Source organism: Otolemur garnettii, unplaced genomic scaffold (assembly GCF_000181295.1).
Source record: "Otolemur garnettii isolate 467f Iridium unplaced genomic scaffold, OtoGar3 scaffold00032, whole genome shotgun sequence".
In the NCBI taxonomy this organism is placed as follows: Eukaryota; Metazoa; Chordata; class Mammalia; order Primates; family Galagidae; genus Otolemur; species Otolemur garnettii.
Genome location: NW_003852427.1, coordinates 6,697,513 through 6,710,922, shown reverse-complemented (window position 1 = coordinate 6,710,922; position 13,410 = coordinate 6,697,513). Strand labels below are relative to the sequence as shown.

Genomic DNA, 13,410 nt, shown 5'->3' with positions numbered 1-13,410 from the left:
CCCTGGGTAGAGTGCTGTGGCATCACAGCTCATAGCAACCTCCAACGCCTGAGCTCAAGTGAGTCTCCTGCCTCAGCCTCCCAGGTAGCTGGGACCACAGGTGCCCGACACAACACCCGGCTATTTTTTGTTTACAGCTGTCATTTTTGTTTTGGCGGCCCGGGCTGGATTCAAACCCTCCACCTTAGGTGTATGTGGCTGGCGACTTAGCCATTTGAACCACAGGCGCTGAGCCCTTTCTCAGTCTCTTAAGCAGCTAGCCCTGCAGGTGCATGCCACCATGCCTAATTTTTTTCTATTGTTGTGGAGACCAAGTCTTAACTCTTGCTGAGACTGGTCTTGAATTCCTAAGGCTCAAACTGTCCTGCCTTGGCCTAGGATTACAGGCGTGAGCCACTATGCCCATCCTAGCTTTTGTTTTTTATATAGTATTATGTTAAGTCTTACCAAAGATTTGGAAACCAGAAATTGCATGAATTATAAAGATCCCAAGGGAATTTTACAGTCCAGTTTTGCTCTGAGAGGTTAAAGTATAGGGAGATCATTACTGATTGCTCAGCTATACAATTATCAATTTTTAATTGATGATAAAGACAAATTCTTCTCTTCCCCAAAACCTTATTTGAAGGAAAATCTAATGATTAATACTAGTTAACTTTTTTTTTTTTTAAGCTACAGAGTTTCACCGTGTCACCCTTGGTAGAGTGCCATAGCGTCACAGCTCACAGCAACCTCCAGCTCTTGGGCTTAGGTGATTGTCTTGCCTCGGCCTCCTGAGTAGCTGGGACTACAGGTGCCCACCACAATGCCCAGCTATTTTTTTGTTGCAGTTCTGCCAGGGCCAGGTTTGAACCTGCCACCCTTGGTATATGGGGCCAGTGCCCTACTCACTGAGCCAAAGGCGCCGCCCAATACTAGTTAACTTTTTCTTAAGATCTGTCTTTTCTCCCAATTCATGTTCTTTTTATCTGCTGTGATAAATCCCAATCTGAATTCCATATGAATTGGGACCTTTCATCTAAGCCACATCTCAGATTGATCCAATTAGATTTTACTGTAGTGTGATAAAATACAGAATATTTATACAATGCACCTTCTTGCACATATATGCAGCTTCCTAAATACAGTGAGACAATCTCTTTAGTAAGAATGTAACATTTTTATTCCCTATCACTACCATCCCAGCTTTTCCCCATCGCCTAATAGTTCTCTGAATTTATGTAATACTTACCAGTTTTAATAGAATTTAATGTATGATAACAAATTCTGGGAAAAACACCAATTTGATGTGGCTTACTTAAAAACAATCATAAACTTAAAAATCACTAAATTGTAAAAAATCCTTTCTTTCTAGATAAATAAAAATAGTGATAGGTTTCCCTTGTTTGTACATTGTTGATAAAATCATAAGTACTGTATTTGGTAGAACAATTTTATAAACCTTTTATTAATTCCAATTACTTTATTCAGAAAAAGCCATATTAAATAATCTCTTCTAAAATTTTTAATGTTTTTGGTCATTTCCACTATAATCCTTTTGTACCTTATTTTGTATGAGAACTATAGTTATTTGCGTTTTCTTATTTTATTTATTTATTCTTTTTTTTTTTTTAAGACATAGTCTCAAGTTGTCACCTTGGGTAGAGTCCTCTGGCATCATAGCTCACAGCAACCTCCAACTCTTGGGCTAAAGTGATCCTCTTGCCTCAGTTTTTCTATTTTTAGTAGAGACAGGGTCTTGCATTTTGCTCAGGCTGGTCTCAAACCCATGAACTCAAACTATCCACCCTTCTCAACCTCCCAGAGTGCTAAGATTACAGGCATGAGCTTCTGCACCCAACTTGCCTTATTTTAGTTGTCTAGTTGGAACCATTCCATTACTAGGCTATGACTTTTGCCTTCAGACTCATTCTTTGTCTCTTTTAAATAAACTGATAAAACTTCTGTCTTGATTTTAGAATTTTAGAGGTTATAACCTAGTTTACCTTCCTAAGGTAATTTTTAAAAAAAAAAAAAGTTATATCTTTTAAGTTTTGGGCAATAAGACAAATTCTAACAACTAATGTCTTTGTTCTCTAAGTTCTCTGCCTACTGGTTTTAGTTCTGTTCTTGAGGGTGATATAGAATAGGCCTAATTTAAATACAGCAGTGGTAGTTAGTGTCTGTATTTGGAGCTAAATATCTTAATTTCTTTTAGGATTTATATTCATGACACCAGATTGCCTTTTTCTGGGCATTGTAGTTTATCAGCACTGTTCCATACTGTTTTGGTTTTAAATTGCGCAGTTATTATGCTTTCTCATGTATACTTGGTTCTTCACATCAAAATCTCTGGTATTTTCATAGGATCTGTTTTCAGTTAGCCCACCCCATTTCCTGTCTGTGTTGACTCATTCCCATGTTCTTTTTTTTTTTTAATGTTCTGTTTTTTTCTTAAATTCACTAAAAATTCTGTTAGTTCTGCATATAACTGCCTCTCAAGACTACTATTTCTCTCTACATCCTTCATCCTGCCACATACAAGCATACCCACTTTTTGACAGCCCTCCTGAATTTGGTTCATGGTTCATTTTAACTTTTTCACCTTATTCTTATCTATGTATTCATAATACACATGTGCATTTTAATAACAATTAGCATTTGGTTTGGTTGAGGTGGCTCCCACGTATAATCCTTACACTCTCTGAGTTTGAGGGAGGAGCACTGCTTGAGGTCAGCTGCTTAAGGTCAGTTTGAGCAAGAGCTAGACCCCAGCTGTAAGAAAAATAGAAAATTAGCAGAGAGTAGGGGCACATACCTATAGGTACAGCTACTCAGGAAGGTAAGGCAGGAGGATTGTTTAAGCGTAAGAGTTGCAGTGAGCTCTGATCATGACAGTGTACTCTAACCCGGGCAACAAAGCCACACCCTATCTCAATTTTAAATTTTTTTTTTAATTAAAAAATGTTTATATAGTTAGTCACTTAGAAATGCTTATTGGGCAGCTAATACATGTTAGATTCTGTGTTAAATAGTCGTTAGATTTGAGCAAGATTTTTTGTAATGCATGAACAATAAAGCACTTAGGTAATGTAATAAAGATAGCTTATAAAAGAGTCCCAGAGGAGATGAGCTACCAGAAGGGCAACTGGAGTTTTCGTTCTTAACTGTATTTTTTATAGCTTCCTAAAATACTTTCACAGATAATTGTTAATAAGTTCCTGTGGTGTAGGATGGGCATATTATAGGTGAAGAACCAAGATTTGTGAGGAGAAATGGTTGATGGGTAAATATCACTGCACAAATAAAGATAAAACTCAATTCCTGTCCTTGCTCTCTCATTTACTGTGTGGATTTAGATGAAGTAATTTCATCTTTCTTTGCATTAGTTTCAAGTCTATAGTTGGATACAAATCAGTTGTGCTGTCTTAGTTTTGGGGTTGTGACTGTACATTGGGACACCTCTATTAAGTCTTACTCATCCATTGTTCCTCTCTTTTCATTATATATATTACATAATACTTTTACTTGCTTCGCATATGTTGTCTCCTAGAATGCCTTATCTTATTAGCAAATTCTGTAGATCCCCATGGCTGAAGCTTGCTGCCCATCATAACATTTATCTCCCACCCCTGCATCTGCTGGACAGGTGATGTTATTTTATGTATGCTATTCTGGAATCTTCACATCTCTGTTGCTGGTGGGAACCAAATTCTCTATTTGGTCTATGCTGAGATTTGATCTTAGTCTGCAGACCAGTAACGGAGATAAGTATATACATGTATTATGAGGAGGGCTACTAGCATTGTCCTTAAGGCACCTGCCTTATTTGAGATTTCTATATACTCTTAGCAAAAGGTAGGGTTGAGAAGAAACATGCCAGCCCACTAAAAAGGGGGCATGATTCACGTTTCAGACTAATAAATTCAGAAGTAACTAGGAGTTCAAGATTTCTTGCTTTATCTACCCAGTTACCCTTTAGACTTCGCTTCTTTCCAATCATGGCTTGATTTTGGTATAGAAGACTTGCCTAGGTTGCAGTCTTTTAAATTCTGCCACTCTTAAAGTTGAGTACTGGAACTGGTCTTGCGTTAATCAGTTCTCTATGTGCAGGAGATAAAGGTCTCTTTAAATGTGACCAAGGACAAGACATTTGCTTTGAACTAGTTATTAAATAACCTGAGCCTATCATTTTCTCCTTAGCATTTCAAGGACACTTAGTATCAGCCACTCAATTCCAGTTTTTATAGTTACTGTTCACCCTGCTCCTTTAAACATTAGAATGTTGTACAAGCTAATGCATGTGTACTTTAATCAACCAGTGAAAATGTCCTGCTATATTCTATGTCAGGAGCTATCAATACTTCACCTACCACTATTGAGTTCTTCCTCATATCAGTCCAGCCATCGAATAATTCAAACCCAGAATCTCATTGTTGAAATCTGCCTCCTAGGACCACTCTTGGCATCAATTGTCCTAGGTCACATTCCCTAGATCCCAAGACTGAGTCAGGGATTTGGAGATAGTGATATATTGAGGTTCGTAATCTCAAGAGTAGCCTCTAAGAAAGTAAGGAAAGTATGATAGAACAGGAAAATGTGGTCTCAGGAAAAGTCTAGTCTCAGCCTGGTTTCACAAGGAGATTTGGAGAGTAAGTTGCACCTCTGAGGTTACCTTATCTGGAGGCAAGGAGGTTAAACTGTTTTTACTGTTCTTTCTCCACCAGCTGTGGGCCTCAGCCTCACAGAGGGGAAGAGAGTAGATAGAAGAGGAAAAATGAAGTATAAACTCCTGGAGATCTCTGTTAACCATGGTCAGTTCTTCAGAGAAAGGTGCATGTATGAACCATTCGCTGTCAACGCAGACAGAGGCTAAAGAATTAGCCCAGTAAAGGGAATCTGGTTAGGGCATCAAAAGCATTTGCCATATGTACCTCAGCTTCTTCCCATGTGCTAGAGACTTACCAGAAACTATCACACCATCTCATAGCACATCTCACAGTGGGCTAGAGCTGACTTGAATCAGCTGGCTAATAAGTATTAGGTGTTTCTCTTCATAAATGAGTTCAGTGACATCTCATTGATAGCTTAATACTGGCCACGAAGGGGCAATTTACGTTACAGAAATTTGCAGATGCAGCAACTTAAGGCCCAATTCCTCAGAGCTGATTGTTAAAGCTTTTATCAGAATACCCCCACATTTAATCCCTATCACAAGTTCATAAGTGAGAAACCTGAATATTGGAGTGATTAATCTACTTCCTTATCTTGCATGTAGCTAATTATGGAGACTTGGAAAGAAAATCTAGTTTTGTCTAATTCCACAATTTAGACTTGTACACATTGCTTCTTTCGGGGGATAAGATGCTTCAGTCACCTTTGAATCCTTTGAGAGAATTGTCTACATTTCTAGGTGATCCTAAGTGTGCTTTGATCACCAACATCTACTCCAAAGTTAATGACTTAATTAAAGATATTCTACTAGTGAATAGCACCCTCAGGACTCTTTACCTTATCAGTTTGCCTCTGTTTTAAACATTCTTCTATTTCTGTTTTCCTAACTGCTCTCCCTGGAATGTAAATGATATCCAGTGAATATTTATTATATGAATGAATGATGACCCTTTAATATGAAATTAGGTTTTCCACAGAATTATTCAGTAATTACATAAAGACCAAATAAGTATATCTCTCTCTAATCGTAATCATAGGTTAAAAATTCTGTCTTAAGTACCGTGGGATAATATGGGAGTGATTGCATGGTAAGTCAGATTTGACAAGTTTTTTAAATAGATACACCTTACTCTAAAGTAATTAGAGCTTTTAGTACATATTTTATTAAACATAAATGCAGCACAGACTGGGCAATTGCTAGGTCCTATCTTATGTTGAATTATAATATGAAGTAAGTTAAATCATTAAGCTAACATTTATGTTAGTATTTATATAAACTTAAAAATTGTTTTAACCCCTATGACATGATCATTTCTGTTGTGTTTTTATTTGTATTTCTGAAGCAAGGGGAAGTCAGGCTGAAGTGTTTGAAAGCTCTACAGAGTCTGTATACCAATAGAGAATTATTCCCCAAATTGGAGCTATTCACTAATCGATTCAAGGTAAGCATTAAGAATGGTGAGCTTACTTTTTTACTTTACAAATGGCAGTTATAGCTACATTAGCAAATGATATTATCATAACAAGTATTTAGTTCATGTTCTTTATTACACATTCTTTATGTAAACCCATATAAATGAATTAATATCTCCTTTGCAAAAGATATTATCAACATGAGTTCTTATTTATTGCCTATGAAAGAAGGCTGTCCTGCTTAAACTAAAATTTTCTTTATATGTAGACTTTTACAAATACATTAATTTTGTAAGCTAAGATTTACCTGTCACAGTGTTAGGGAATACCATTTGATGAAAAAGATTTTACATTATAACCACATGTACTAACACCCGTTTTGTGTGAGTAGGACTGTGATAATAATACAGTTTCAATGGTAAAGCCTTTTAGTTAACCTATCGTTGGTGTTGAATTTATGTCTCAGAGTACATTATACATTACCTTAATTACCTCATTTTCTGTTAATAGTTATCTTAAAACTTTTTTTTAGGATCGCATTGTATCAATGACACTTGATAAAGAATATGATGTTGCTGTGGAAGCTATTCGACTGGTTACTCTAATACTTCAGTAAGTGTAATATGTGTTAATAGTTGAATCTCTTGATATTTTAGTGGCATTTTCCTGGCATTATTGATGTCTTACATATATATTAATAATTTTTTTAAATCAGTTTATCTAATGGTAAATCACTCTTAAATTTCCAGAATTAATCATTTTTGAATATAAATACACAGTAGAATTTCTTAAGTTGGCCACCCAAGTGAGTCTAACAAACCAGTCAACATACAGAGGTGATTGACATAAGGAACTAGGCCTATTGTACTGATACATATATGTGGTACATGCCCAATCCATGAAAATTAACTCAGCTTTTTAATTTTATTTATTTATTTTTTGAGACAGAGTCTCAGTTTGTTGCCCTTGGTAGAGTACTGTGGCGTCAGAGCTCACAGCAACCTCAACTCTTGGGCTCAAGAGACCCTTTTGCCTCAGCCTTCTGAGTAGCTGGGATTATAGGTGCCTGCCACAACACCTGGCAATTTTTTAGATAGGGTCTTGCTCTTGCTGAGGCTCCTCTCCTAAGCTTAGGCAGTCCACTCACCTTGGCCACCCAGAATGCTAGGATTATAGGCGTGAGCCACCATACCTGGCCTAGCTCTTAATATTTTTATTTTTAAAACTCTGTTTCTTTTGTTAATTCTTACTTTTCATTTTCTGTTTTATTTCTGTACTCTTTTTCTTCGTAAATCATGTCAGGGGGTTGTCTATCTTACTATTTCCGAATAACCAGTTTCTTATGGCTCATTTGCTTTTTGTTTTCTAATCATATTTTTTTCATGTATTTATTTTTATTGTTGGGAATTCATTGAAGGTACAAAGAACCAGGTTACGTAGACTGCATTTTTTAGGTAAAGTCCCTTTTATAATTGTGTCCCTCCCCCAAAAGGTTAGTCACACACCATAACCCTCCCCTTCCCCCACCCCTCACCATGTACTAGATCATTAATTGTTCTCATATCAGAATTGAGAACAATGAGAAGAAGGGAGATTCTTGTTTCTCCCTTCTTGTGATACTTACTAAGAATAATGTGTTGCACTTCCATCCAGGTTAATGCAAAAGATGTAACGCAAAAAGATGTCCATCTTTTTTAATGGCTGAATAGTATTCCATGGTATACATATAACACAGCTTGTTAATCCATTCCTGGTGGGCACTGAGGCTCTTTCCACATTTTGGCGATTATAAATTAAGCTGCAATAAATAGTCTAGTGCAAGTGTCCTTATGGTAAAAGGTTTTTTTTTTCTTCTGGGCAGATGCCCAGTAATGGGATTACAGGATCAAATGGGAAGTCTAGTTTGAGTTCTTTCCATATGAATCAGACCAAAGCTTAATAACAAGGATCTACAGAGAACTCAAATTAATCAACATGAAAAAAGCGAACAGTCCCTTATATCAGTGGGATAGAGAGATGATGAATAGAACCTTCTCTAAAGAAGACAGACGAATGGCTAACAAACATGAAAAAATGCTCATCGTCCCTTGCGAAATGCAAGTCAAAACCACCCTGAGATATCATCTAACCCCAGTGAGAATGGCCCACATCACAAAATCATATTTTTTAATTAATAAAAATGTTTTATTTAAAATAACGTATAAAAAAAAAGGGCCTCAAATATAGCTTGATAAACCAATGCAGAGGGGGCTTTTTTCCCTTTTATTCAAGAATTCTTAATGCCCAAGTGAGAATTTCTTAACCTCTGAAATATCAGGAAAATGAATAATAAAACCAAATTAAGTCACAAGTCAGTGGAATCACAAACATTTTAAAGCCTCAAATCCTGAATGTGGGGAAAGGAGGAGGCAGAATGCTGAGGACAAGCCCTTTAGAAAGCTCTTAGACTTCTAAGAGCAGCGATTCACTCCTAGTTAACAGAGATATTCATAGTCAACTCAACTGACCAGGTAGGGACATTCATAGCAGGGTGACCTGTGATGGCCCACAGCTAAGGCAGCAAATGTGCACCTCCAGCAGGTTGGGTAAAAGGCAGTGCATTCAACCAGCAGAAAGTAACCAGCCACTGCTCTAGGCCTTCTGGCCCCTGGGATCTTTGCAGGCACAGCTCCTTATAAATCTATTAGTGGCCTCGAGCCTGATTTTGTCCACAAAATCATTCCCTTCTTGGTGCCCAGATGTGGTAGTGTTCACCAAGAACACCTGGGAGGGGTCTTGGGGTGAGAGGAGCTCAGAGAGAGTGGATAATAATGGAATGTCTGCTAAGAAATGAAAGGCAGAAGGGCTCTGGGGCCATAGTTGGCCTTTAGCTGCGTCTGGGGCAGGGCCTGGGAATGAGGCTGGTCTGGGCCTGGACCTCACAATGGTCCTGGGAATGGACTGGAGATTGGGCCTGTGCATAGGGTTGGATCTGGGAATGGACCTGAGCTTGAGCATCATCTTGGGCCCAGGCATGGGCCTGGTGTAACAGGGACACCCTCCTGGGTGCTATTCCCTGAGTGCCCCCAGGCCTGGTGGAGGCTGCAATCTGTGTGTGTGTGTATAGGGGTTGAGGGTGGGGTTCTGCTGCTGGAAAGACTCCTAGGGGGCTGGGCAGAGAGGCACTCTGGAAACCTGGACCCTGCAGGAACATGGGACCACTGCTGCCAGGGTGCAGGACCTGGGGCAAGTGGGTACAAACCAACTTCCTTCAGCTCCCTGACTTCGACTTCCACAGCCTCAGCACCTGAATAGCTATTGCTGGGCTGCTCCTGCAACTGTTTGGCCATGTGGTTCTTGAACCATAGCTGCACTTAGTACTTCATCAGGCTGTGTCATTCTGCCAGGGCTTGACATTCCTTGTGGGTGGGGTTCTTATTCATCTCAAAGTGTTTTTCTAGCTTGCTCTGCTGTTCTTTGGTGTAGATGGTGTGCTCTCAACACTGCTTCTTTAGGGTGTCTCAGGGCAGTGGGTAGCCCTGAGAATTATTAGGATCTTCCATGCTACTCCTGCCCTGTCCTAAACATCTCTAATAATCATATTTAGAGAAATAAATACAGTAGAACCTCAGTGTGATGACCCCCCCAAGGGACTCTAACAAAGTGGTATAGAGGTGGTCAACATAAGGAACTAGGCTTACTATAGTGATACGTGTGGTGCATGTCCATTGTATGAAAATTAGGTCATCTTAAAGAAGTGGTCAACTGTGGAAGTTGTACTAAATACCTTTAAGTACTATTTTAACTGTGTCCTAAAAATTTAAACATATAGAATTTTTCATTTAGTGATAAATATTTTGATAAGTTTTATGGTTTGAAGTTTAATTATACCTTTTTTCAGTAGTATGTTCTTTTTCTACCCACATATATCAGATTTTATTAAGCTGTAGAAGAATTCTGGGCATTTTATTTTCTTCCTATTTTACCTCTATTTTTGAGTTTTATATAGTGATTATCTTTTATAGTTAGAGAGAAATATTAGTTTCAAAGTGAGAGAAAAGGCTGGGCACAGTGGTTCATGCCTATAGTTGTAGCTAGTCTGGAGGCTAAGGCAGTAGGATCGCTTGAACTCTATAGAGATCAAGGCTGCAGTGAGCTCTGATCACACCACTGCACTCTAGCCCAGGTGACAGAGTGAGACTCCCTCTCTTAAAAAATAAAAGAGGCTCGCTGCCTATAGCTCAACCGGCTAAGGCGCCAGCCACGTACACCTAAGGTGGTAGATTCGAATCCCCAGCCCAGACCCGCCAAACAACAATGACGGCTGCAACCAAAAAGTAGCCGGGCGTTGTGGCTGGCGCCTGTGGTCCCAGCTACTTGGGAGGCAGAGGCAGGAGACTCGCTTGAGCCCAGGAGTTGGAGGTTGCTGTGAGCTGTAATGCCATGGCACTCTACCCAGGGGGACAGCTTGAGGCTCTGTCTCAAAAAAAAAAAAATAATAAATAAAAATAAAAAAAAATAAAAGAGAGAGAGAGGTGGATAAAAGATGAAAGAAAATCATTATGCCTTGATTTTTATGATGGTTTCCAAAGTTTTATTTATTAAATAAAGGTAGAACTAAAACATTTGCTTTGGTTCATATGCTACTTTCTGGATTTTTCAGTGGAAGTGAAGAAGCTCTTTCCAATGAAGACTGTGAAAATGTTTACCACTTAGTGTACTCCGCACATCGCCCTGTTGCTGTGGCAGCTGGAGAATTCCTTCACAAAAAGTGAGTTAATTATCTTTGAAAGCAAATTCTAACTTTTGTGTTTTGCTTTGTTGTTTTAGAGTTATAATGTCCATTTCAAACTGTAGAGGCTTTAATAGCCTCATCATTTATATATATATCATAAAACATACCCCTGAGAGTAGTATACTTTGTTACGTATTCCTTTTCCCTAAAATCTGAAAAGATGGTTCTTAGCTAGGGGTTTGAAGGGAGAGCAGCGGAGAGCATGTGGTTTATCATAAGTTCCCCAAGTAATTGATACTTCATTTCATAGGTGTTTCTTTATTCTCTTTAAAAATTCTGAGTTCTGATCTTAACTTGCTCAACATTTGTAATTGAATGTGAAGCATTGTTACTTTCAAAATGCCTCCCAACCTTTCATGGATTTCTTTCCTGTTCTCTCCATTGGGATGAGGATTATTTTAATCAGTCATTCATAGTGATTTTGAAAGTGAAATGTATAGCCACAGTTTAATATTTTAAAAAAACCTTATGTATTTTTTTATAAAGCATAGAGCTGATGAGAGTATATGAATATAAGCACAATTAGGAAATACATTTTTGATCATAATATATTGTATATATTCTGTAATTTATTACTAGATTAATTCATTCATAAAATATAAATATATTCTTAGTTGTGCATCTGTATCTTTTGCTGTGTTTTGGGTTTTTGTTCATGGATTTAACTTATTAGCCTTGAATATTGGCTGGTTAATCTAAAAGTTTATTGGGTGTGCTAATTTATGATTACATTGAAGCACAGATATAAATAATAAACTGAGCAACTTTTGTGCATGGACAATTAACTTTTATAATTAATAGGTCTAGTTCTCCATCTGATATCTGCATCTCAGGGCTGCAATGACAAATTGTTCTTTACTTAATTGTACCTGTCAAAGTGGGAAAAGTTGTTTTTAATGTAAAAGAAAAATCTTTCTTAAGATATGCTAGTTACTAATAAAATGCTAATAATGAAAATGAAGAGGAAGAAAGTTAGGGTTTTCAGGCATGACTTTTAAAAAAATATATTGAATTTACCAATGACACGGCCTTCTATGGCTAATACAGTAATGTAGTTTTCATATTTATCTTGGGATATTCTTCGTCACAAATATCTAAAGTGTACTGTAGTCTTAACCTTTCTTTTTTTAGGATTAAAAAAGGAAAAGGATTACTTAGTTCCTATTCTCTACTTAAAATTTAAAGAACTGTCTCATCTCTTTTCAGGAATTCCAATTATATGAAAGTTAGTTCAGTGGGTGTTCCATAGTTCTCATAGGTTTTCTTTACTCTTTCTTTATTTTTTTTTTTTTTTCTACTCTGCTGACTGAATCAATTTATATATTCTGTCTTTGAGCTCAGTAATTCCTTCCTCTGCTTAATCAAGTCTTCATTTATTGAATTGCTTATTTTTAGGATTTCTGTTGTTTTTTAGTTTTTCTTTCTTTCTTTTTTTTTTTATTAAGTCAAAGCTGTGTACATTAATGCAACCATGGGGTACAGTGTGCTGGGTTTACATATAATTTGAAATGCTTTCATCAAACTGATCAACGTAGCCTTCATGGCATTTTTTTAGTTATTGTGTTAAGACATTTATATTCTACACCTAGTAAATTTCACATGTACCCTTGTAAGATTCACCATAGGTGTACTCTCCCTCTACCCATCGTCCCTCTCCCCTCCCCTCCCCCTCCCCTTTCCCTTTATTCTTGGTCTATAATTGGGTTATACCTTTCATAAGAAAGCTATAAATTGGTTTCATAGTGAGACTGAGTACATTGGATAGTTTTTCTTCAATTCTTGAGATACTTTGCTAAGAAGAATATGTTACACCTCTATCCATGTAAACAGATAAAGTCTGTTTGCTAAGAAGAATATGTTACACCTTTATCTGTATAAGAGGTAAAGTCTCCATCTTTCTTTAAGGCTGCATAATATTCCATGGCATACATATACCAAAATTTATTGATCCATTCATGAATCGATGGGCACTTGGGCTTCTTCCATGACTTAGCAATTATGAATTGGGGTGCAATATACAATCTAGTACATATATCTTTGTTATAATGTGATTTTTGATCTTCTGGATGTACACCTGGTAGAGGAATCATAGAATCGAATGGCAGATCTATTTTTAGATCTCTAAGTATTCTCCAAACACCTTTCCAAAGGAAAATATTAGTTTGTATTCCCAACAACAATGTTAGAAGTGTTCCCTCTTCTCCATATCCATGCCAACATCTCTAGTTTTGTGATTTTGTGATTGTGGCCAATCCTACTAGAGTTAAATGATATCTCAAAGTGGTTTTGATTTGCATTTCTGCGATGATTAAGGATGATGATCATTTTTTTCATGTGTCTGTAGGCCGTGTACCTGTCTTCTTCAGAGAAGTTTCTCTTCAAGTCCCTTGCCCACCCTGAAATGGGATCACTTGTTCTTTTCTTGCTACTATGTCTGAGTTCTCTGTGGATTCTGGTTATTAAACCTTTGTCTGAGACATAACCTGCAAATATCTTCTCCCATTCTGAGGGCTGTCTGCTTCCTTTACTTACTGTATTACTGTGTTTGTGGCTATGCAGAAACTTTTTAG

At 37.4% G+C, this 13,410-nt stretch overlaps 1 protein-coding gene across 4 annotated transcripts in view; it reads left to right on the top strand.

The window, feature by feature from the left end:
* Positions 1–13,410, top strand: part of STAG1 (stromal antigen 1) — a 412,760-nt gene that overhangs the window by 282,354 nt on the left and 116,996 nt on the right. For all 4 annotated transcript variants that reach the window (XM_003789415.3, XM_023513064.1, XM_023513065.1 and 1 more), the window contains 3 exons: positions 5,997–6,095; positions 6,599–6,678; positions 10,709–10,816. In XM_003789415.3, the coding sequence (XP_003789463.1) occupies positions 5,997–6,095; positions 6,599–6,678; positions 10,709–10,816 (287 nt within the window). The remainder of the gene's footprint in view (positions 1–5,996; positions 6,096–6,598; positions 6,679–10,708; positions 10,817–13,410) is intronic.